The sequence below is a fragment of the Camelus dromedarius genome, chromosome X (assembly GCF_036321535.1).
Source record: "Camelus dromedarius isolate mCamDro1 chromosome X, mCamDro1.pat, whole genome shotgun sequence".
Lineage (NCBI taxonomy): Eukaryota > Metazoa > Chordata > Mammalia > Artiodactyla > Camelidae > Camelus > Camelus dromedarius.
In genome coordinates this window covers 38,248,309-38,273,747 of record NC_087472.1, presented here as the reverse complement: position 1 = coordinate 38,273,747, position 25,439 = coordinate 38,248,309, and the positions used below count along the sequence as shown (strand labels likewise).

The 25,439-nt window shown below is 45.5% G+C and overlaps 1 protein-coding gene across 3 annotated transcripts in view; it reads left to right on the top strand.

Moving 5' to 3' along the window:
- DRP2 (dystrophin related protein 2) overlaps positions 1-25,270 on the top strand; it is a 41,992-nt gene extending 16,722 nt beyond the window's left edge. For all 3 annotated transcript variants that reach the window (XM_010975760.3, XM_064482959.1, XM_031446331.2), the window contains 19 exons: positions 1,384-1,504; positions 3,080-3,348; positions 3,738-3,884; positions 4,337-4,415; positions 6,186-6,246; positions 6,561-6,622; positions 8,253-8,327; positions 9,235-9,436; positions 9,655-9,740; positions 11,418-11,575; positions 11,915-12,081; positions 13,906-14,017; positions 15,857-15,993; positions 16,339-16,404; positions 16,654-16,719; positions 17,581-17,724; positions 19,382-19,619; positions 20,759-20,879; positions 21,204-25,270. In XM_010975760.3, the coding sequence (XP_010974062.1) occupies positions 1,384-1,504; positions 3,080-3,348; positions 3,738-3,884; positions 4,337-4,415; positions 6,186-6,246; positions 6,561-6,622; positions 8,253-8,327; positions 9,235-9,436; positions 9,655-9,740; positions 11,418-11,575; positions 11,915-12,081; positions 13,906-14,017; positions 15,857-15,993; positions 16,339-16,404; positions 16,654-16,719; positions 17,581-17,724; positions 19,382-19,619; positions 20,759-20,879; positions 21,204-21,328 (2,436 nt within the window). In that variant the 3' untranslated portion in view covers positions 21,329-25,270. The remainder of the gene's footprint in view (positions 1-1,383; positions 1,505-3,079; positions 3,349-3,737; positions 3,885-4,336; positions 4,416-6,185; positions 6,247-6,560; positions 6,623-8,252; positions 8,328-9,234; positions 9,437-9,654; positions 9,741-11,417; positions 11,576-11,914; positions 12,082-13,905; positions 14,018-15,856; positions 15,994-16,338; positions 16,405-16,653; positions 16,720-17,580; positions 17,725-19,381; positions 19,620-20,758; positions 20,880-21,203) is intronic.
- The last annotated feature ends 169 nt before the right edge of the window (positions 25,271-25,439 follow it).

Sequence of the window (25,439 nt, the reverse complement as noted above, 5' to 3'; positions counted from 1 at the left end):
AATACTAACTGAAAAAAAAGCAGGGTATAAAACTATATACAGGTAGATCTCAATTATATAAAAATCTATATAGATGTGTGTACATATATACACACATACAGAAACATAAGAAGGAGCTATATCAAAATCTTCACAATGGTTAACTTCAAGTGATGATATTAGCATTCTTTTTAATTTTTTCTTCACACTTTCCTGAAATTTCTAAGATTTCTGTGACAGATATTACCTCTAAAATCAGAAAATAGCAACAGATGTTTCTTAGAACAAATATAGAATACACTGGAAGAAATGATGATTATGTGACATGACAAAGGCGTTAGCTGCCACTACAATGGCAATCATATCGTGTAAGTGTCAAATCAATATATTGTACACCTTCAACTTCCACAGTGTTATATGTCTATTCTGTCTCAATTTGAAAGATGATTACAGAATGGAATACAATACAGCAAGAAAATAAACTGTTACAGTGTGCCACAATGGTGAATCTTAAAGACAGTATGTTGAGGGTTCGAAATTTATAGATGCTGACAGGCATATGTAGAACAGATAAACAAGATTATATTGTATAGCACAGGGAAATATATACAGGATCTTGTGGTAGCTCACAGTGAAAAAGAATTTGACAATGAATATACGTATGTTCATGTATAACTGAAAAATTGTGCTCTACACTGGAAATTGACACAACATTGTAAATTGACTGTAACTCAATAAAAAAATGTTTAAAAAAGACAGTATGTTGAGTGAAAAAAAGGCAGATACAAAAAGAGCACATACAGTATGATTCCATTTATATAAAGTTCAAAATTGGGCAAAACTAATCAGTTACAAGTGGTGTTACAAGTCAGGATAGTAGTTACCTTGGTCGGGGGAAGGATGACAGAATGACTGGGAGGGGACACAAGAGGATGCTGGTGGAGTTCTTTTCTTCATCTCAGTACTGGTTACAGAGATGGAATCACTTCCTGGCAGTGCATCGAGGTGACTTTTGATTTATTTACTCTTCTCAGTGTATTTTTCAACAAAAATGTAATTAAAAATTTAATATAAATCTTGCCCATCCCGGCTTTGATTTCTCTAAGCCCCTTACAGAGGACTTTCTGAGTCTTCCAGAGAACCAAGATTCCTAGCCCCAAATCCTCGCATTTCTATCTATCTTGTGGCATAGTCCTATTTCAGACTAAACAGACATTCCAGGGTCAGAATTATTCTTCTTCCTATAGAAAAGACTGCACCTCTTTTAGTCCAAGTAGCCCAAAGATAGAGGTTAATGCCAAAGGATCAAGTTGCACGGAGAAGACAGATTGTCAATTGCAGGATGGAATTCAAAACAATTGAAAGACATTCCTTCCCCATTGACCATGTTGCTAAACTTCACAGGCCTTTATGGAAGATGTCAAGTCTCGGGGCCCCTATATCTACTCTGTGCTGGAGTCAGCTCAGGCCTTCCTGTCCCAGCACCCATTTGAGGAATTAGAGGAGCCACGTTCTGACAGCAAAGGTGGGTGGTCTTCCTCTCTTCCATCTTCTTGAGCTGTGAACCATTAAACATTTTCCTGCCCTCCCCAAACTCATTTTCTCAGCTGTTATCTTGGAAGATAATTTTCTCCTAGGACTCCAAAGTTGGGAAGAGCAAGATTCACACTATAAGAAAAAGCAAAGAGAAGAGAGCCTGGAGCAGGGGAGATGAGCATGTGGCCCAAAGCTGTATGTGGCTCTCTGGAGCATCATGTGTGGTCGTCCAATGAGGCACGAAAAAGAAAAAACAAGACTCAAATGCATTAAACTGATTGAGTGAATAAAAACAGTAGTATGTCCTTTAAAAACATCCTGCCTTATTCTAACATAGAGAGGCATTTGGCAATGCTCTAATCAACCAGCCAATAAAAAACATTTCTAAAAAAATCTAAAAATTAGATGATGGCATTTGAGAAGAAAATTAATTGTGGCTCTTTGATTCTGACCCTGGTGCCTTCTGGCCCCCTTTCCTCGATAGGATAGGTCACTGTAGGTCTAGGTTTAAATAAGGCAGCAGGGTGGGATCCATGGTGCTTAGGTCTGAGTGGTGGCCCAGCAAGAGGCTTCAACCCTCTGAGATTGGCTGTGAATAGCCTGAAAGATCCCTTCATTAATGGAGCCCTTTGTTGATGCTGTTGACCCTCTCATTTTACCTCAAGGCCCTCCTACTGAGTACTAACTGGTACTCAATTTACTGCCCGATGGGCCTCAGATAGGACAAGCTCAAGAGAGGAGGACAATTCCAGTTAGCCTGGAGTTTGGGGCCTCTGAATCTACTTCTGAGGAGAGGTCTGAGGGAGGAAGAGGAAGCCTACAAGCCTTGGCGGAAAGGCTTTGCCAGTTACACTAAGCTCTCCTGTGCTGGGTCTTCATAAAATGTCTCCCTCCTTTGGAAGAAAATGAGCAGCAGACAGTAATGCAAAATTGCATTCCAGGGTCACATGAATAGGACTCTGGATGATTTGCCTCACTCCTGCCTCTCAAAATATTTTACTCACTCTTTATTTTGCCCATTCTTTAATAATATGCAGAAATCTTCATGATATACTGTGGAAAACACCAATATGGTCTCTTGACTGGTAATGGATCCATGAACCTACACACATGATAAAATCACATACAACAAAATATACACACACACAAATGAGTACAAGTAAAATTGGGGAACTCTGAACAAAATTGGTGGATTTCATCGATGTCAGTATCCAGGTTGTGATATTGTACTACAGTTTTGCAAGATGTTACCATTTGGGGAAACTGAGTAAAGGGTCCATGCAATCTCTGTATTATTTCTTACAATTGCATGTAAATCTATAGTGATCTCAAAATAAAAAGTTCAATTTTTAAAAAACCTGAATCTGCCAAAGGAGCCTCAACCATGAAAAACTTTGTGTGTGTGTGTGTGTGAATATATACATATATATATTCACACACACACACATACATATATATATATAGACACATGTAGACACACACGTTTTACAAAGGGCTGTCTCGGTCTTTCCGTAGGCTGACCCTGCCTAGCTGACCTGACTTGACTTCCTGCCTACCTTTGCAGATACGTCTCCCAGACAGCGGATCCAGAATCTTAGCCGCTTTGTGTGGAAGCAGGCAACGGTGGCCAGTGAACTATGGGAGAAGCTGACAGCCCGCTGCGTGGACCAGCACCGTCACATTGAGCGCACTCTGGAGCAGCTGTTGGAGATCCAAGGGGCAATGGAGGAATTAAGCACGACTCTGACCCAGGCTGAGGGAGTCCGAGCCACTTGGGAGCCCATTGGGGATCTCTTCATTGATTCACTCCCAGAGCACATCCAGGCTCTTAAGGTATGCAGGCCCCCTCCCCTGGCTACTGCCCACCCCGAGACCAGGTGCTCCTCCCAGACCCTGACAGTGTTCCTGCTACTGAGACTCTATTGTTGGCTTGGACTTCAACAGAGCCTCTCCCAGTTTATCTGCTGGATTTGGGAGCTGGTTTCACTGAATTTTCTCCCATCCTTCTACTGTCTTCTCTTTCCCTGGTGTTTTCTGAGACTAGAAAAGGAAGAGGATAAGGAAATGGCCACCCACACCCTAGTCTGGCTGCCCTAACAGGCAAGCACCGAGGTTGTGCTATTTAACCAAAATCTCTGGGTAAGGAGGGAGGAGCTGAGCTGAATGACTAATGGTTCCTTTTTCCTACCGTGTGCTGTGGGACTTGGGTCCTGGTTCTATAGCTCTTCAAAGAAGAATTCTCCCCCATGAAAGATGGAGTGAAGTTGGTAAATGATCTGGCCCATCAACTTGCCATTTCTGATGTACACTTGTCGATGGAGAATTCCCGGGCCCTGGAGCAGATCAACATCCGGTGGAAACAGCTCCAGGTAGAAGAGAAGCCTGGAGTGAGCCTTGGGGAAAAGGCTTGATATAACCAGACTTGGGGGGAACTTCTCCAGGCCCAAAGGCAGTGAAGGGGCATTGAAATGGAACCTATGTGAGAAAAGAGTTGTAGAGAATTGGGGACGAGGGAACAGGCTTCTCAACCGCTAAGCTGCAAGAAGTGATAAAAATAATCTGAGAGGGCTCTGTCTATATTAGGGCACTCAGGGTAGACAGGGGCAGGTGAAGAGTGACTGTGGTCTGGAATTAAGAATGCTCTTCTCTGACCCTTGGGAGTGCCGTGGGGAGGCTGGGAGTTGGGTGAATAGTAGGAGGTGCTGAAACTGGAGAAGAGGCAGCCTCTGGAGGAAGTCACAAAGATTGCCGGAGGCATCTGGAAATCTCACACTGGGTATCTGGAACAAGTCCACTGACTTCGTGTGTGTTCTGTCCATAGGTGTCAGTTGGCGAGAGGCTTAAGCAGCTCCAGGATGCCCACCGGGACTTTGGACCTGGGTCACAGCACTTCCTCTCCTGTATGTGAGACAAACAGGACTTCATTTGTTAGAACCTGAGCCACCTTCCAAGAGAGTCTACTGTTGTCCCTCGGGGGCTGGTGGGAGCCCAGTATACTTTGGCATCCAAGAAGCAGTAGATTAAAGCAGTCTAGTGTAGTGGTTAAAAGGACAGTTTCTTGAGTCAGAGAGACCTGGATCTGAGTCAGCGCTCCTCGCTTTTATAGCTGTGCAAGCTTGAAAAAAAAAAACTTAAACTTTCTGAACCTCAATTTTCTCATATGTAAAAAGGGGGAAAATATTATCTAGCTCATAGAGTTATGGGAATTAAATGACTTTATTGTTCCAGCAATATTTATTGATGGCCTACTGTGGGCCAGGTATAGTTCTAGGCACTGGGGCTACATCAGTGGACAAAACAGCCCAAAATCTTTAGACTTGTAGAGCTTACATTCTACTGGAAGAAGCCAGACCATAAACAAATAAGTAAAATGTATATCAGGTCAATTGGTGACAAGTGCTGTGGAAAAAAAGGAAAACAGAGAAGGCGTGGGTGAGGGAGTGCCTTAATGGGAGAGACATTGCAGTTTTGATTAGGGTGGTCAGGAAAGGTGTCACTAAGAGCTTGGCAATTGAGCAGAAACCTCAAGGAGGTGAGGGAATGAGCCCTGTGGCTATCTGAGGGAAGAGAAAACCAGGTAGAGGGAATAACAACTTCTGGGAACTTAAGGGAGGGGCATGTCTGAGGAACAGCAAGGAGGCTAGTGGAGAAGTGAGCGACAAGGGGAGAAAGCAGAAGGTCAGAATGGTAGCAGGAGCCCCAAGTGCAGAGGGCCTTGTAGGCTATGGTCAGAACTTGGGATTTTACTCTGAATGGAATGGAGAACACTTGGAGGGGTTGAGCAGAGGAATGATATGATCCAACTTATGTTTCGGCGGGGTCAGAGTGCTGGAGTAGGAGCAGGGAGACCTGTTAGGAAGCATATTGCAATAATCCAGATGAGGGCTTATGATGACCCAGAACAGGATGGTAGCTGTGGTGATGGTGGGAAGATAGAGATGAAAATTAGATATATACAGGAAGCATTCAGCAGAGCATCTGGCACATAGGAGGAGCTCAATATATGTTCACGGCAATTAGAACTATTGTATTATAATCACTGGCATGCAGCTATACCTGCAGAGGGCTCCTGTACCCAGGGAAATGGCAATGAGGAGGTTGACCAGGTGACTGAGCCTCTCCTGGGACTTCCAGAAGTTAAAGATTTGGAGCTGAGAGAGATAGCCTTTTCCAGGGTTCCTTACTAGAGGGGAATGGGCAGTACCATTCCCCATTGTCCCACAGGACTGAGAAGTTTGACCTTCTGGGGAAAGGGCTTTGAGCCCCATGAGGAAAGTTGGGTCCACTTCTTATTCAGATAACCAATGTGGTGAATTTGAAGTGGACCCTACTTTCCTCATGGGGCTGCCTGAGCTAAATGGATAAAAATGGCAGGGAGAAGATAGCTAGGGTGTCCAAGGCCAAGTATTCCTGTTCATGCCCTTGTCACGACTCTGGCCCATTAGAGCATCAGAGACACCCTCTTCTCCTTCCCTTGCCCTAACATCAGGGAAAGAAGTGTGTTCATTAAAAGTGTTTGCCCCACCCTTAGGGGCTGTTCAGAGTTGGCAACGAGAGTCAGGCATCTCCTCTGGAGCTTGACTACTTCCTTGGGAGGACAGAGCAGGGGAGTAACTTGGGGCCTGAAGAGCATTAGTGGCCAGCTTTCTCTTTCTCTTCTCCCTTATCAGCCTCTGTTCAGGTTCCCTGGGAAAGAGCGATTTCACCCAATAAAGTTCCCTACTACATCAAGTGAGTGACCATCTGAATCAGAAGCGGGTCAGTCACCTGCCCAGCCCCTCCCTCACCTACCTTTTTTCCCTACCTGTCCTTCTCACCCCTTATTTGTTGGGATTCCTCCATCCAGTCCAGTTTTAACTCCTATTCATCTCAGGAGCTCAAGAGTCTACCAGGGTAAAGGTGAACCCTTGTGCTTTGGGATCTTCAGGGTTCACCCTCAGATTCTGCTGCTCCTTGCATCCAACCTATCGCTGAGTGGTGCACGCATGTGTGTGGGAGGTGGGGGGTGATATGGACACTGGCTCTCTTAATGCTTTTGTTTGTAGCCACCAGGCTCAGACCACATGTTGGGACCATCCCAAGATGACTGAGTTATACCAAACCCTAGGTAAGAACTCAAGGTTTCTGTATAGGGTGGAGATCTATACAGTTGCCTTTGTCCTATAAGAATAGAAGGGTGTAGTATCCACTGTGTGTGTGTGTGTATATATATATATATATCGTCTTTATCCATTCATCTGTAGATAGGCACTTTGGTTGTTTTCATGACTTGGCTACTGTAAATAATGCTGCGATGAATGTAGGAGTGCATGTATCTTTTTGAATTAGTGTTTTTGTATTCTTTCAGTAAATACCCAGAAGTAGGATAGCTGGATCTTTTTATATATATATATATATATATATATATATATATATATATATATATATATATATATATATATACACACACATACATACATACATACACACACATACACATATACATATATATATGTAAAAATTAAGAAGTAGAAATATAATGTTGTACACATGAAATGTATATAATGTTATAAACCAATGTCACTTCAATAAAAAATAAATTTTAAAAAACAATGGGAGGGAATTCCACTCAACAAGCAGGTGACAGTGAAAGTGAGTCCTTGTGCTTTTTCCAGTAACCTTCCTTCCTTTCTCGTATGCACCTCTCTCAACTGGAAGTTCTATACTCCCCCTGGACGATTTTATCATCACGTTAACCTTCCTTCCTTTCTCCTATGCACCTCTCTCAACTGGAAGTTCTATACTCCCCCTGGACGATTTTATCATCACGTTAGGGAATTATGCTTACAGATATGAACTAGATCCCTTTTGAAAGACACTGTCCATGCCATGATGAGTGTGACTATCATGTGCTTTATCTTTACTACTAAGACAGATTCACTACTATGTTGTAAATTTTACCCATGTTGATGCATGTGACGATAATTCATTCATTTTCACTGCTGTAGAGTGTTCCGTTGTATATACCACAGTTTCCTCATCCATTCTACTGTTGATGAACATTTGGGTCATTTCTAGTTTGGAGCTAACAAGACCAGTGCTACTAAGGAGCTCTTGCTCATGTCTTCTAGTGCACATGTGCATGTTTTTCGGTCTACAGCTCATAACATCATTTCAGTGTGTTGTGACAAGCATTACAAAAATTAAAAATAGACTAGGAAATATGAAAGTGCAACAGATCCTTAATGAGAGTCATAATTGATACTAATTTTGTTATGTTTCTACTTTATCAAATTTGGTAAGGTATTCTTTCCTGAAATTTTTTTAAAGGTAGTCAAATTTTAATAAGATCCTCTATACACACATGTATTTGCTACTGAAAATTCCTAAAATTTTTGATTCAGTTATTTATACATGTGCACATTTGTGTATGTATACTGGACTGTAATGTAAAAAGAATTTCTTACTGTGTGTCTTGGTTCAAAAAATGTGTGAAAATCACTGCTCCAGGATATATAGCTGGCTGGGTTTTAGGATGTGTGAATGTTCAATTTTATTAGGTCACGCCAAGTTGTTTTTCCCAGGTGATTGTATCACTTTACACTTCCACCAGCAGTTCTCATTCATCCACATCTTTGCTAACACTTGCTATTGTCATACTTTTTTTTTTGCCAAGCTGGCAGGTGTAAAATTGTATCTTGTTGTGGTTTTAATTTGCATTTCCCTGATCTGCATGGGTTTCTTTCCATTCTTTGCAGCTGATCTGAACAACATTAAGTTCTCAGCTTACCGCACTGCCATGAAGCTACGCAGAGTCCAGAAGGCACTGCGTCGTAAGTCTCCCATTGCACTTCCCTTATGGCCTTCATCCTTATTCTTCCTCATCTGTTTCCCAGTTTAATCCCACCTTGGCCAGGGTTGTTCATTGGCTTGGTGGGACCTCTCCAAAGCCTGGAAGATGCTGGCTGTGGACACCTGCTCTTTCCAGGGCCCTTCTATGCTCTCCAACCCCCAAGCTTCCTTCCAAATTAACCTACAACTATCCTCTTCCTTGTCCCTTCCTCCCTGTTCAACCTGGATAATCAAACAACTGGCAAGAAGTATCCAGCAAATGGTTTGGAGCCACTGGGGGCTTGTGTTCTTTTGCCATCTTGGGGTTATTAGATGTAGCAGCAGAACTGTTGAAGCAAATGCCAGTGGTTAGGGGACAGCCTGGCTGCAGACATAATGTGCCTTTCTCAGAGATAGTGTCCATCCAATCTTCCTGGCCCAGGCGTGTCTGGCTAGGTTGATTCCTGCATTGGAGGCAATTAAAAAGTTCTCCTGAGTTATGTCACATTTACCCAGGCGTAACTTAGCCTTTATAACTAAGTGTCTAGGTTCTCAGAATGAGGTTCATGGACAAACCTATTTGTAGTTGAAACATATGTAAAGTCAGAGAAAGTTAAAAAAATGGTATATGACCCCTGAGAGTTTACCCAAATTCCTCTATCTTCTTGAAACTGATGTTAAGGAACAGACAGGTATAGAAGAATTTCGGGCCAATTTAAGTGGCCTTTCCTGCCTTCTCCCTTCTTGGGATGAGGGGTCTTGGTAAAAGGCAAGCTTGCATCGTACTTACAAATGGTTAGTCTGGAGATTGAGTCTCAAATTTGGTGATCCTGGAGGCCATATCTCCTTGTCTAGTCCCTGGGGTTCTACTTTTGGCTGTATTTTCTCCTTCTCTCCTTCCCTTCCCAGTGGACCTGGTTACCTTAACCACAGCCCTGGAGATCTTCAATGAGCATGATCTGCAGGCCAGTGAGCATGTGATGGATGTGGTGGAGGTCATTCACTGCCTGACTGCCTTATATGAAAGGCTGGAGGAGGAAAGAGGCATTTTGGTCAACGTGCCGCTCTGTGTGGACATGAGCCTCAACTGGCTCCTCAATGTTTTTGATAGGTAAGGGCTCGCAGCCCTGGCAGCCTCCAGGATGAAATTCAGTGGGACATCTAGAGTGGGCATGGTGGCCAAGGAGCTGCTCCCATGGTGAACTCAGACCCAGCTCAGCTTGGGGTTGGCACAGAGCCCTGTGGGGATCAACTCTGCAAGGGAAATGACTGTCAAGAAGTTAACCCTTTACCGATATTCATATTCTCAGTCTCTTCTTTTAAATCTAGTGGTCGCAGTGGAAAGATGCGGGCATTGTCCTTTAAGACTGGCATTGCATGCCTGTGTGGCACAGAAGTGAAAGAAAAACTGCAGTGTGAGTACAGCTCCAAAGTCTGGAGTGGAATTGGGTGGAGGGAGAGGTGTGGTGGGAGAAAGAAGGGTGTAAGATAAGCAGAAGGTTGGTCTTATGACTCAGCCGAGGGTTACTCGGGCTACCTTCTAATGCTTCCTGGTCCAGGCTATTACAAACAACCCACAACAGCCAAAGGCCAAGATGGGTCTAAGACCTGTTATTATTCCCAGGGTCACTCCAAGGGCGTTGGTTTCTTCTGATCTGATGTAATTATTTGACCATGATCTGAGTTGGCATCCTGGGGTACCAGAACCTGGACTTTGTAGTTCCATTCCCCTGTGGCCTATCAAGTTTAGCCCTCTCCCAATCTGAACCTCAAGCCATGTCACACTTTCTGCTGGAGACTTCCCATGTGATAACATGGGCAGTGTGCCATAATCCCCATTATCTGGCAGTATGCAGTTCTGTAGGTTTTAACCTCTGTGGTGTAAAGCACCTTTGCTTTCCCCTGCATCCTCCATCTTTTGTACAGCATTTTGTAATTTTCTGAATCAGCATCATTAATTGTCAAGTGCTTAATGTGTGTTGACCACTGTGCTAAATGTGATGAGTACAAGGTCCAATTAGACATAGTCCCTGCCTCAAGTGGTTTAGAGTCCAGGGGAAGAGACAGAAATACACAGAAAGAATTTTTGAAAGTGCTAATTAGAATAATCTGAGTGGCAAAGGATATGTGCTGTATCAGATCACAGAAGAGTGATGACAACCATCTAGGAAAACTTAACAGGGAAGAAGACTTTTCAAAGCATGTTCATAGCTATGATATAATTTATTACTCCCAACATTCCTTTAAGATGGGATAGACACTGATGATTTAATCTTAATTTACAAATGACAAAACTGCAGCATAGAGAGATTCATGACTTACTCAGGGTTTTACAAGCTAGTCAGTAATGGATACACAACTAAAACCCAGGTCCTCTGCCTTCTACATTTGTTTATTTTATGGCCATTAGGTGAGGTATGAAACAGGCAGACAAGAACCCCTGATGGAGTTTTTCTAAAGTTGGGGTGGGATAGGGGAGTTCCCACAAGAGTAGATAGTGTCCATATTCAAATATAAGTACATAGTCTGCCTCACTTAGCTCAGTCATTTAGAGCTAATTCTTAAATGATCAAATGTGTTGAATTATCTCCTCTTTTTGGATCATCTGTGCCAGTGTTTCTTTCCCTTTGCATGGATAACTGAGAGATTACTGCAGTATCAGACTACTTGGGCTACATGAACAGGAGGGGATAGAGCAGACAGACTGCAACTCATGTTCAGGCAACCTTGAACTCCACACCCCTTCATCTTGCTTCTTGAGAATTTGTTTTCCCAGCAGTGTCATTTCAGTGTCTGGCACTGCTCCCATATGCAGCTTGCTCTCTCCCTTTCACTCTTCTCTCCCGTTCTCTTTCTGTTGCGTTCTCTCTTTGTGTCTGTCTCATTTTTTTGTCTCTGAATCTAGAAGGTGCTCTCTTTAGAACTCCTGGGTTTCTAAAAGCTCAGGGATGGACCTTTACGTTTCCAGTTTCAAAAGTCATTAGCTAAGTTGATGTGCTCTTTCCCTGTATCTGTTTCTGCTTTTTCTCCTCACATCATTCTCTGGCCATTCCTGTATCGGGCTTGGCCATGACTTATGGTGGGGCCAACAGACCTCTTCAGCCAAGTGGCCAACTCAGGCAGCCAGTGTGACCAACGCCACCTCGGTGTCCTGCTTCATGAGGCCATTCAGGTGCCCCGTCAGCTGGGGGAAGTGGCAGCCTTTGGGGGCAGCAATGTGGAGCCCAGCGTTCGTAGTTGCTTCCGCTTTGTGAGTATAGAACTAGGAGGGAGGAAAGGGGGGATGATGAAAGGGAGGGTGGGAAAGAGGGAGGGAGGACTAGGAGCTGGGCTTTGGATCTGAAGTACTCGGATGTAAGGGGGTTTGTTGGTATTGAACAACAGGACAGAGGGTTCTCTGGGCTTTTGGGGTCAGAGTCCTGTGGGGACAGGGGCACCATGTCAATTAGTACAGGGTAGATGGTGGACTTCTCTGGAGAATAGGCCAACCCAGGCCTTGTTGTTTCTCCTCCTCCCCTGAGACCTGCCATTCTAAGCACAAGACACTTTGGGGCCTCAGATGTTGTCACTGGGCTTCTTGTTTCCCTAGAGCACTGGGAAGCCAGTCATTGAAGCTTCAGAGTTCCTGGAGTGGGTCAACTTGGAGCCCCAGTCCATGGTGTGGCTGGCTGTTCTGCATCGGGTCACCATCGCTGAGCAAGTGAAGCACCAGACCAAGTGCTCTATCTGTAGGCAGTGCCCCATCAAGGGCTTCAGGTAGGCAAAGCAATACTGGCCAGAGTGATAATAATAAATAGACCATGTCACATATAAGTAATAGATCATGAAACAGTGCATCACATAATTATATAATTACAAGGAACCTATTGTATGTTGTTATATACTGTTATAATCCTTCCTATTGCAGAATATTTAACCTTTTAAAAAATCGAAGGCAATGAAATATTTTCTTTTGTTTTAGTTTATTATGAAGTACTTGCCTATAAAAACATATAGAGGAGCTAAAGGGGGTAGTGAGGGGGGATCAGCACAGAAGGAGAAGTAATTTGCTCATCGTTCCCCAGGGAGCATTAAGTAGAACCCAGAAGCCCCAGCATCCTGACATGTAAGAACACCTATGTACCAAAATGTGTGCTGGCAAATGATTCACAACCTACTCTCCACAAAGCAGAAGAGAAACCTGATTTATAGCACTGGCTAATTTCCATGATGTAAATACTCCCACCGTGCCAGTGTCAGGCTCCCCACAGGAGGTCAGGAAGTGATGCACTCTTGCACACCACTTGTAATATTTCTGCCATCAGGTACAATGATGTAGACAAACTCAAGAGCATAGATAATAGTGAAATAGTTGGGAAATGATGAGTTGGAGTATTTATTACCTTTGTTTTTCATATCATTTGCTTACCTGTGAGTTTATATGATTTAATTTTTAAATAATGGCTATATTTAACAACTGACTTGGAAAACTCCTGAAATTTTAACTGGCTCTCATGGGCTGGTATGAGCTGGTGCCAGCGCCCCACGGTGGGCATCCACAATCAAACTTAAGAAATAAAACAATATTTTACAATATATTTATGTATATTATAAAATATATAGTAGATGTTTATAAATTTATATATACATTCTATATAATATATAAAAAATGTATTACAATATATTTGTAAGTTCATTGATTACATTCCTCTCCATCCCCCACAGAGGTAGCTGCTATCCTGAATTTGGCTTTCATCACAAAATGCTCCATTGTTTGACTTTTTAAAGCACTAGCACATACTCTCTTTACTACAAGCCTGCTTTTTATAAGCAAATGAGGCACAGAGGTGGAGTTCACACAGCTGGCTACTGTGGCTCCAGGACTAGATGTTGGATCCTCTGACTGCTCTAAGTCTAGAAATCTCACTGTTCTATGCTACTAGGTCTGGGCAGTCCAACCAGGCTTTGGAACTGGATCTGAAGGGCTAGTCTGTATTCAGGCAAAATAGAATTATATTTTATAAATAACTTGGGGGGAATAGCTTTTAGCCAACTTGCCCGCGGCTGGTAGAATCAGTTGTCTCCATATTGAAAGTGTAACTTCTCCAAGGTGACACCTGTGAAACTGGACCCTTGGGGCCATCTTTGTTTAGAAGGCTATTTTGGGGGAGGGTAATTAGTTTTATTTATTTATTTTTAACAGCGGTACTTGGGGTTGAACCCAGGACCTCGTGCATGCTAAGCATGCGCTCTCCCACTGAGCTACGCCCTCCCCCCAGGAGGCTGTTTGATATAATGAGCTCTTTTTACCCCTGCTCCACCTTCCCTTTTAAAAAATATGGAGACAATGCTATTTCCTGAACTTCTTGGGACTCTGAGCGTGTGATTTCATGGGGATTTATGGCCTCTAGAGTAAGACTAGTCATCTAGTGAGGAGTCAGCCACTGCTATGTATAGGAGGTTAAGTGCTCCATATATATAGCGGTTATGGCTCCGTGCCTCACCCCCTTCCAATGTATGTGTATATTTGGATGTTAGGGGGCGGGGGAGGTGACTATGGTACATTGGATCCTCTTTCTTACCACCTCTCCTCTCCCCAAGGTACCGGAGTCTGAAACAATTTAATGTGGACATCTGCCAGACCTGCTTCTTGACAGGCAGGGCCAGCAAGGGCAACAAGCTGCACTACCCCATCATGGAGTATTACACCCCGGTATGGGGCCTCTGGGCCAAGTGGGAGGGGTGGGCAGCTCTCAGCTTCTGGGCCGTTGCTCCACTTTGCCAAGCATTAGCTCACTGTATTCTGCTCTCTGTTGGGGAGCGTTCTCCAAACAGTCCCGGTGATTCACTGTTTGGGAGATTCAGGCCTCTGTGTCCTTCCAGCAGAGCTTCTCCCTCACTGGGGCCGTAGCTGGCTAGAGCAGCCCAAGACACTCTTGATCATTTAAGACACTCCCTGTTCTCCTGCAGAGAAAACTCTCAGAAAAAAATAGAGCAAGGCCATTGTAGGTGACTAGCTTTCCATTACTCACTTTAGTTTTTCCTGCTTAGCTTGTTGAATTGTTCCTCTCCCCTGGTCTTCACCTGCTACTTTGCCATTGCTCCAGTCCCTTCTAGTCAATACCAAACTTTGTGCTCAAATTCATTATGCAGCCTCTTGGGGGGAAAAAAGGGTATTTTCTTTTTTTTTCCTTTTTTCTTTTTTTTAATTGAAATATAGTCAGTTGCAATGTGTCAATTTCTGGTGTACAGCATAATGGCCCAGTCATACATGTACATACATACATTTGTTTTCATATTCTTTACACCATTTAATTCTTTTTTTAAACTTTTTTTTATTGAGTAATAGTCATTTTACAATGTTGTGTCAAATTCCAGTGTAGAGCACAATTTTTCAGTTATACATGAACATACATATATTCATTGTCACATTTTTTTCACTGTGAGCTACCACAAGATCTTGTATATATTTCCCTGTGCTATACAGTATAATCTTGTTTATCTATTCTACATTTTGAAATCCCAGTCTATCCCTTCCCACCCCCTGCCCCCTTGGCAACCACAAGTTTGTATTCTGTCTATGAGTCTGTTTCTGTTTTGTATTTATGCTCTTTTTTTTTAGATTCCACATATGAGAAATCTCATATGGGTATTTTTCTTTCTCTTTCTGGCTTTCTTCACTTAGAATGATATTCTCCAGGGACATCTATGCTGCTGCAAATGGCGTTATGTTGTCATTTTTTATGGCTGAATAGTATTCCATTGTATAAATATTTCTTTATTGCGGTCCCCACATTCTACTTGGTTTTCATTGAAAACTATGCCCTTCATAGCCTCCTGAGCCCAGATTGGTCAGTATTCCTGAACTCCAGCCAAACAGTTTCTCCTCTGCTGTGTTCAGGACCCATGGCTCCAGGCTAAGCTTTCTGAGCTGCCTCTGCTCCCTAAAATCCTTTATCCCTTTCTCTCCACAGACACTCCCAAAGTCCCAAACATATCCCCAGGCCCCCCCACTGTCTCCCACCCAACCTCCATAATCCAGCTCCCTGAGCTGTCATCTTTGCTCCAAATTCTGTTGGCACAGAAACATGTGTGGCCCAATGGAAGCAGGAACCTAGTTCTTTATTTTTCTTTTATTATCATTTTAAAATAAACATGATTAAAGTCATACAGGGGAAACTGGCTCGAGATGGTAGATAATCCTGTAGCTCCTGCTCATCTTGTACATCCCTAGAATTTATGTAAAAGATATTTAAAAATTTAACAAATATATGATCATTGTAAAAAGGTTCAAATTATATAGAGGTGTTTAAAGTATAAAACAAAGTTGCCTTCTTTCCTCAGCACATTCCCCACCCCTCCAGTTCAACTTCCTAGAGGCAATCAGTGTTCACAGTTTGGCATGTGTCCTTCTAGATGTTTTTCTAGGAGCAGGGTGTGGTAAACATGAACAAGAGTGCATCACCAGTCATGGTCCCTGCTCTAGGGGAGCAGCGACACGTCCCTAGAATACCCCATTACAGTGAGTCCCTCTATCTTGTCTCCCCTCCAGACCACATCCAGTGAGAACATGAGGGACTTTGCCACTACCTTAAAGAACAAATTCCGCTCAAAGCATTATTTCAGCAAACACCCTCAGAGAGGTTATCTGCCTGTGCAATCAGTGCTAGAGGCCGACTACAGTGAGACGTGAGTACCAGTGGCTGAGACGGGGACTGGGGGCATCCTCACTGAGCCTAAGGATGTGCTGTGAAGGGCCTGAGTTCCATGTGGGCTAAGGGAGTGTTCCAGGGCAAACCCAACTTGTGACAGGACAGTTCAGCTTGGGCCTGACCAGGAATCTGACCTGAGAAATAGACCAGAAGTCTAGAATCCAGTCTCTGTATCTCATTCCCATCAGCTCTTGCCCATTTCTCTAATATGGTGATGGTGGTTGCAAGTGAGGGGGGTGGGTTGTGGAAGGATGATGGTGAAGAAACAGGCTGCCTGGCTGCCCAGTCTTTGGTTTTCTGAGTCTTTGCTGCTTTCTTCTAGGCCGGCTTCTTCCCCGATGTTGCCACATGCTGACACACATTCCCGCATTGAGCATTTTGCTAGCAGGTACCACCAGATTTGGGGGAGGGAGATTGTAAGGAGTCCAAGGGAGAAGGGTCTTTCAGCTGGGGCAAAGAGATTAGAGTCAGGGATGGGCAGGGCATGCAGAGTGGGGTATGCAGCAGCCAGCCCTTGAGGAAGAGGGGAGTTGCGACAGCCCCCAAAGCTGATCATACTATTGTGGGATTAGAATCCTTCAGTTGAAAGCAGACTCCACATTCTGTTTTCCTTTCTCTTCCTACTCTTTCTTCCCAGGCTTGCTGAGATGGAAAGTCAAAATTGCTCCTTCTTTAATGACAGCCTATCCCCAGATGACAGCATGTGAGTTTTCACAGCTGCTGATTTGCCAGGAATAGCTCTCCTTGGGATCCTTCTGCCACTGTTTGGGAAGGGTATATCCTCAAGGGGATAGGGGGTGATGGTTAGGGTCCTTGACACCCCAAGGAAGGAAGGCTGCTTTCTGGGCAGTGTTTAATAAGAGAAGCAGTCGATCCTCTATCAACTGAGCTGGGGCATGAATGATGTACTACCTCCCCGCCATCTGCCCAGGTCCCTTCCTGTTGCAAGATCCCATGTTCCTATGCCCCACTCTGAGGGAAGAAGACTATGCCTTCTTCTAAAGTTGCAGAGATAAGCCATTATCCTAATCTCAAAATGCCAGAGCCCCATTTAGTGCCACATCAACCCTAGGGAGACACCAGGGACTTGACTGAAGTGTGGCCAGAGAGACTCCCTGGTGCTACAGCCCAGAGAAGGGGCCCTTCATCTCTAGGGAGGTCCCCGGCCTCCTCAGAGGACCTAGGAGCTGTTGGGACTAGCCCTGGGACTGGGACTCAGGCAGGCAATGACCCCCTGGGGGTGGGAAGCAAAGAGGGTTGGGGTGGGGAACATCACAGGAAGGGAAGGGATTTGTTCATTTTTTCCCAGATAAGTAGAACCCAGAAGCCCTGGCATCCCAAAAACATTCTCTTCTACTACCCCCAACCATGACCTCTACCACTTTTGAGCCCTTTCATCCCTCATAAGCCTGAATACATGACCTCTCCCTCTTTATGTAACTTAGAGGTGAATACTCCAGCATGTGTCTCTAGGGGCTTGAGTGGGGAGCTGAGAACTCACTCCCTGAGCTGTTTCTTGGTTCAATGCTTGGCCGCCTCCTTTCCTCTCTCCACCCTCACACAGAGACGAGGACCAGTACCTGCTGCGGCACTCCAGCCCCATTACAGACCGGGAACCAGGTTTTGGACAGCAGGTTCCGTGCAGCATGGCCACAGAAAACAAGGGGGAGCTTGAGAAGATCCTGGCCCACTTAGAGGATGAGAACCGGTGGGTGTGGCAGTGGCACAGATCTGCGTGGGTTCTAGAGTCAGGCAGCTTAGTTCAAGTCCTGGATTTCCACATCCTAGCTATGTGGGCTTGAACAAGTTACTTATATTCTGTGATCTTCCATTTCTTCATCTGTAAAATGGGGATGATGATAATAGTACTCACCTCTTAGGGTCACTTGTGAAGATCAAATGATCAGGCATCTAATGCTTTAGACAGTGTCTGGCTTATTGGAAAGGGCTCAATTAAAGCTAGCTATCCTAATAATTATTTGAATCCTTGTAACTCAATCCAAATATTTCCAAGTACCCAGTAGATATGAGCAGAGAGAACGCAAACACAGAGAATACAGAAGAGATGATGCACGTCTCTGACCTCAAGGAACTTCCAGTTGTTGGAAATGGAAAGAAATGCTTATCATTTAGTGAAAGTAATAAGGGGAGAATGATACTGTGTAGAGCATTTGAGGACTGGAAGAGGGAAGGTGAAGTGGATTACGGGGATGGCATTGATCTCTGTAAAGTACAGAGGGCAGTGGGAGTCTGAGGAGCATCCAGGCCACTTTGAGGGTATGTTTAGAATCAACAGCATCCCCAGAACACTGCTTCTAAACATTAGTGTGCATACGAGTTGCTTGGGAAACTTGGTAAAATGCAGATTCTGATTCGCAGGTCTGGGGAGGGGCCCTAGTTCCTGCACTTCTGACCCACTTCCAGAAGATGCCCATTCCACTGGCCCGCAGACTGTATTTGGAGTAGCAAGTCCTTAGAACAAGGCCTAACTGCAAAGTATTTTTTACTGGAACAAGACAAGATGAATACCTAAATAGAGAGTCAGCTTTTAGAAACTTTTCTGGCAATTTGACATTGCCATGACATCCAAGCACATCATTAGTAGGCTTGCCTTCATTGAATAGGATGTAGGCCAGTTTGAGTGTTGTCGAACTTGTGTTGCAAGTTACACATAGTGTGAGCTGTGTACTAGCAAATTCGTACTAGCAAATTCAGACCATGTATTGATCCACAAAGGATTGAAAAATCCCCCTGGTTTTTTGCTTGGATAGTTTGAGAAACACTGCATTAGAGCAGCAGTGGGGAAGCCCTGGGAAACACTGGGAGAGAGAGATTCTACTACCAAAAAAAAAAAAAGTAATGTCCCCCAAAGTAAACCATCTCTTTGGAATCTGGTTCCTTGATGACTCAACATGGGTGCTTAAAATGGGCTGAAAAGGGGGGTAGTGGAGAGAAGAGGAAAGATGGGTGATCTTTTGTGTATGTTATGTCTTCCCCTGGAATCTAAAAATCTAAAAACAGAGTAGATGAGTCAGTGGCCCTAATGCCTCATTTATTTGCAGACTGTGTTTCTGCCTGATTTTAAGGTCAGAATTAATCCCCGAAGCAGCACATCAAAGCCCTGAGACATTTGTTATATGAAATGTCAGCTCTCTCTGCTCTGAGGCCCGAGGATGGCAGAGTAAATGACATATGTGCTAGAGAGGAAGTGGATATGGCCATTCAAGCACGAGCTCAGCTGGAGCGGGGCAGGATGGGAGAGCAAAGGGATTGCTCACACCTACGTATGAGGAGACATGGGGCCCTGGACTGGACAGTCAATACCCCATTGGGGCCCTTGATCTTGACTTCTCCACCCCCGGCAGGATTCTCCAGGGAGAGCTGAGGCGCCTGAAGTGGCAGCATGAGGAGGCTGCCGAGGCACCCCACTTGACGGAGGGCTCTAGTGACGTGGCACAGGACCACCGCAACGAGGAGCTGCTGGCTGAGGCCCGGATCCTTCGGCAGCACAAGAGCCGCCTGGAGACACGCATGCAGATCCTTGAAGACCACAACAAGCAGCTAGAGTCCCAGCTGCAGCGCTTAAGGGAGCTGCTCCTGCAGGTGAGGCTGGGGTCAGGGGAAGGACCAGAGCAGCCTCTGGGCACAGGAGGGTGGGGGAGAGGTGCTTCTTGGTGGTGGCTGTTAGACTTTCTGAAGAGAACTGGGCTGGCAATCAGGGAAGGTGGGGGAAGGGAGGGGCTGGTATGTCACATCGCTTGGCCAGTCCTCTTGCACCTAGCTTCTACTCCATCCTTGTGCGTTACTTTCAAGCCACTGTGGGGCTTGGGGCAGAGGGAAGGCTTTTGAGGGCTCACTTCCCCACAACCCATTTGAATCTGGTATTGAAAGAATGGAGTTCAAAAATCCTTTGAAACGTTGATTTTGCTACTTTGATGCTTGCCAGAAAGAAGAAGGTTTGGACACATTTGGCAAGAGAAAGATTTTTGCTGTGAAGGGATCATTTGTTACTTTTTGTCCCTTTCCTCTTGGAGAGGTCATGTATATGATGCAGCGTAAGTCTGAATTTAGACAGTCCTGGGTTTGAATGTAGCTCTGTCAATTAGTGACTGTGGGATATTAAGAAGGTTACCTAGCCTCACGAAGCCCCAGTTCCCTCATCTGTAAAACAGGGATAAGAATATAGCAACTTCATGGAATTGTGGTGAACATAAAATGAGATAATGTGCTTCAAGAATTTAGCATGTTGCCAGGAATATAGCAAACACTTCATAAATGTTACTTATTATTGTCATTATCCATACCAGGTAACACCACATGGGGCCTCTTCCCAGATCCTCCAAAGGATGGTCTCTAGATGAATTCCCGGAGGTCTTAACATATGATATTATGTCATGAACCAATGATCAGGTGTGCAACTCTACATTGCCAGAGGGAACTGGGTTCTAAGTAGCTTAATTCTAGCTGAAATGACAGCAAGATATCTTTAGGTGCAATGCCATCCTAATAAGAACTGGGAGCCTTCGATACATGCTGTTGAAGGAAGAAGGTATTCGGTAATTGAATATTCTAAGAAGTTTCCTGAAAGGGGAAGCCACAGTTTGGGACACCACCAAACCTTCTTGAAGTCCAAGGGCAAAGGGATGGGCATGAGGCCTCTAAGGATCTTTCTAAGCTCAGGAGTCTGTCAAAGTAAGGTCACGAAGGCAAAGTCACTTAAGTTATGCCTTACCTCTTGCTAGCCACCTACCGAATCAGATGGCAATGGCTCTGCAGGCTCGTCCCTGGCTTCCTCGCCACAGCAGTCAGAAGGCAGTCACCCCCAGGAGAAGGGACAGACTACTCCAGACACTGAGGCTGCAGGTGAGTTCCCCTAGCCCCTTCCAGCCCCTTCCTCCATGGCTTTGTCTTGTCCCAGGTCTTCTGCCCAAGGTTCTGCTAGGGCTTGGACTGGTTTCTCTTCATGGCTCTGAGCTTAGTCAAGGATGATTTGCTTATTGACTGATTCATTCATTCATTTCTTAATTCCACAAATGTATGTTGAGCACCTTGTATGTACCTAGGCATTGTGCCGGGAAGATACAAATGCTATTAGGTGGCCCTTCAGCTGACAGCATCCTACTTCAGCCCCTTGGCCTCATCAGGGAATTTCTACTTCTCTTTCCAAATCTCTCTTTTCCAACTCAGATGATGTGGGGTCAAAGAGCCAAGATGTCAGTCTGTGCTTGGAGGATATCATGGAGAAGCTCCGCCATGCCTTCCCCAGTGTGCGAAGTTCTGACGTGACTGCCAACACTCTGCTGGCCTCTTGATGGAGCCAGATCCCCGTCCTGTAGTCTGGTCTTCTCCCATTTCTGGTCAAAGCCTTCCCTCAGCCTTCACCCAACCTTTCCGGTCCCCACTGGCCCCACATTCCTCAGCCAGAGTTATTTGGGCTCCAGGCAGCAGGAGGGATTTGGTGATATGTGAGGTGGGAGTGTGGGGGCCAGGGGAGGGAGAGGCATCATTTCTCTGACTCTAGAAATGAGCCCTTTAATCTTCAAGTTTGAGATCAGTCCCTTAAGTATGCTTCTGTTGCAGCCCAGGTTAATGTCATTTGGAGGCCATTCAGATGGGGAGGAGAGAAGCTGCCTTGCGGAGTGAAGCAGTTCCCATTGGCTCCTTTCCATTCTCCATGGAATCATGGAGATGGGGGAGCCTAATGACCCCAGGGCTCCAGCACTATGAATACACAGGAGTTAGCCCTACTCTGCAGCCCCCAGCTCAGGGAGGCAAAAGGGTATCCTGATGACACTCCCGCCCCAAAAGTGCCCCAGAAAAAGTCTGGGCAACATGTGTCATGTTACTTCAGTTCAAGGGCATAGCTCTAGTCATCCTGATGCTACCTAGATGTTGTTTCCTCCTGAAATATCTTCAGTTCCTTCTGTCTCAGTCCCTGACGGACCTTTCTTAAGGGGGGAACAGTTCATTCAGGTTCTTACTTTCTCCATAAATTGAGAAACATTAAAGAAATACTTATGGGCTTAGATATTTCCCTCAGATCCTCCTCTTTCCTGAAAGCCTCAGCATCCTAAGAGACCAGCTGAGTTGCTCTGGGAACCCAGCTGAAGCCACTCTTGGCTCTTCCGGGTTGACCCTCACAGCCCTGGGGGAGGGGCGGCAGCTGCTCAGCAAGGGGGTCTTCTCCTGGGGCGAGGAAGGGGAAGTCACCCTCTAGACTGGAGGCATGTGACTGCCCAACACCCTTGCAGACTGTGACCCTTCTTTCTTGTAGGCTGAATCCGATGAGGTGGCTGATGGCCCCCAATTAAGCATAAGGCAGATACAACAGGCCACCCTGAAGAGTGGCCCTTTCTTAGGAGCCACTGGCCACAGATCAGGAAGTTGGCCACTTTCCATGCAGACAACAGCAAGGCCTTCCTTTACATAAAACTATTCTAACCCTGGAAGGTGAACCCAGTCCTCAAACCGAGCTAACTATTCCTAGGCAACATATGCCATGATCCCAGAACCTGTTCAGAGCAGATAGCAGGGGGTACGGGGAGTGAGCTTGGGAACTCTGAACAGAGTCAGAGCCCACTTAGAAAGCTTTTTATCATAAGGAGCTTTATAACTTAGAACCTTGCAATTGACTGAATATGCCTAAGTTTATATACATACATACCTACCCTACATATCTACTGTACATCAGCACTCTCCTGGCCTCACTCACACATTAAATTCTAATACCTCTTGAAGCATTAATGTTCTGCCTTGCTCTTTGTTAGCCCCAGCCTCTGGTTGGACAGGTAGATGCATCCCGGCTGCTCCCCTGGGATGTCTCTCCATTCATTTTGGAGGTGAGCTGTCCTCAAGACCAAAGCAGCAGAAGCCTGTGGCCATAGAGAAATCTAACAGGAACAGTCACTCTGTTCTCTTCATGCATTCCAAATCTTGTTCCCTTGAAACCTGGGCCTTGGGTGAATTTTCCTGGGCTCCTCTAAACAATGGTTCAGGGGCCAAAATAGAGCAAACCTAAGCTCCACTCACCCTGTGCAGAAAGGGAGGAACACAGAGGCATTTATCAGCCTTTGCCAGGCTAAGACACAGAGTACATCCCCTTGCTCCTTCTAGTTCCTAAGTCTGGCTCAGGGCCTTAAAGAAAGTAACACTTGCCACCAAGGTCAGGAGGCAGTGAGAAAGCTGGAGGCTGTTTTAATCAAGCAGAGGGCCGGTGGCTACAACTGCTGGGAAGCTCGATTTATCTACTGCAGGGGAGGGAAAGCAGTAGCTTGGGTCCAGAAGCCTAGGATTGCCTCCTTCTAGAATCACCAGGGGGCACTAAGCCACAGGTCCAGGATGTCAGACTTCAACACGACATCTGCCTTAGTGCTCATGGGGGTCTCTGGGCCTGAGAACTGGCCATGTGTGGTGAGCAGGTGGCAGGCGGGCATCAAACACAGAGCCTTGGTGTCAGTGAGTGGGTTGGGGGCGAGCTCTATTTGTGGGAGCCTAGATTGTAGGCAGGACTAAGAAGAAATTTGCTATAGGACAGAGAGCTCAGGGTCTGTTAGGCGTATGCCTGCCTAAGCCTTAAGAGGGCAGATGTTATGAAACCGTCTTACCAGGAAAGTTCTGGAAAATCCTTTCCATCAACCCTACTCCATCCAGGAGTTCTTGGGCTGTCAAGGGCCTGTGGCACCTGCAGTGGGCCATAGTAGAGAAGATGCAGATCTTGTTATGTAGGATTTGTGCTGTGGGTGGACCGAAACAGCAAGTCAAGAGTTGAATTCTCGTGAATGAGGTCACTGACTCTTTGTGGTCCTGTGTTTACCTTAATGCCCAAGGTGAGTATATCACTCGAGGGTCCGATGACAGTCACTGCAGCACGTGTGGGCAGTTGGCCTGCAGTGAGGTAAATGGATCTTTGGGCACTGTGAATTCAAATTAGGGTGGGATTTACTGAGATGTGTTGCATATTGTTAGGCATCTGTCATGTATCGTGTCTCCTAGAGGTACTGTGTGTGGTGCTGTGTAGTTTGTGGCCCTGGACCAGAAGGGTGGTGAAGGGAGTTGCTGGGTAGGCAGCTTAATGAAAACCTCTGATTTGTGGGATTAGCACCAGTGATAAGGAATGCATTTGCTGAGGTTGTTGTCAAATAGTATCAGGCAACAGTTGGGATTGATAGGTGATGTATTCTTGACAGAATCTGATAGAGGCCAAAAAGCCGTTATGAGGGTGCCTCTGCTCCTCGTGAGAGCAGAGTGGGGTCAGGGTGCCTGGGAAATTATTAAGGAAGGCTGACTGGCTGGAAGACATCAGGCTGTTTGTTGTATGGTTCCCTAGGGAGGGTCCTACCCAGGAGGATATGTGCCCTTCCCTCCAGAATGGAAAAGCTGAGATCAAGGCCCTCAAAGGCCCATTTCCTTCAAGGCCCAATGATATCTCCCTGTAGAGAAACCTGTGTGAGTTTGTTGTACTTTAAGAACGGGACTGGCAGGTCGTGGCAATGAGAAAACGTGAGGCCCAGCAGAGGCCAATCCTGGGAGCTGTTTTCCTTCCAGATGGATTGTAAGGACTACCCGTGCTGCCTGAGGTGTGGTTGGGATCTGGGCTCTGTATCCAGCTTCAGGTCAGAGCATTCCCTGAACACACATTCTCAATGGCAGACTTATGGCTTCTGAGACCATTTCAGGCCACAACTCTCATCAAAGTTCCCTTGACATAGATGACAGATAACTAAGAAAGTAGCTGCTCTAAGACGAACAGTCCTGGAGGAGAAAGTGGGGGCCCTGCCTGGGGCTGTGGCAACTTAGCTGCTCAGCTGGGCCGCTCTATCTCTGGGCCTTCCTGCCAAAATCCGACCCTGGGAACAAAGGGATACTTCAGCCCCTTCTTACTCTTTAAACACAATGGCTGTGGGAGAGGGAAAAGCTCAAGGCCAGGGCTCAGCTCCCAACCTCCATCTCCTCCCACAGCTGCCGCATTTGGAGGGGCACGTACTGAATGTCCTTGCTGTCCCCAGGGCAGTCTTGAAGCCAGACTGAAGCCTGATTTGCTGCTTGCTGGCTGCCAAGGACTGACTGGTCACAAGGATCGGGAAAGTGGCAAGAGTGGCACCCAAGTCTAGAAAAGTTTGGGACAAAGGAGCGGGGCTGGGAACAAATTGGTTAACTTTGCCACTCACTGTGGTGCTTTCCCCCTTTCCCTTAAATTCTGCTTTGAAAAGAATAAATTTGTATTTGTTTACTTTATTTCCTCTGGTTATACTGACTCTGACCCTCCACATCTTTCCCTTATTTGGGTGTGGGAGGAGAGGGTGGGGCCAAGAAGCCACAGGAGTACTGCAAAACAGAGGCAACCAGATGAGTCCAACACCTGCAGGACAACAGAGACACGCCCACTAACCCCATCCACCACTGTTACCTGGAGTGGTTGCCTCT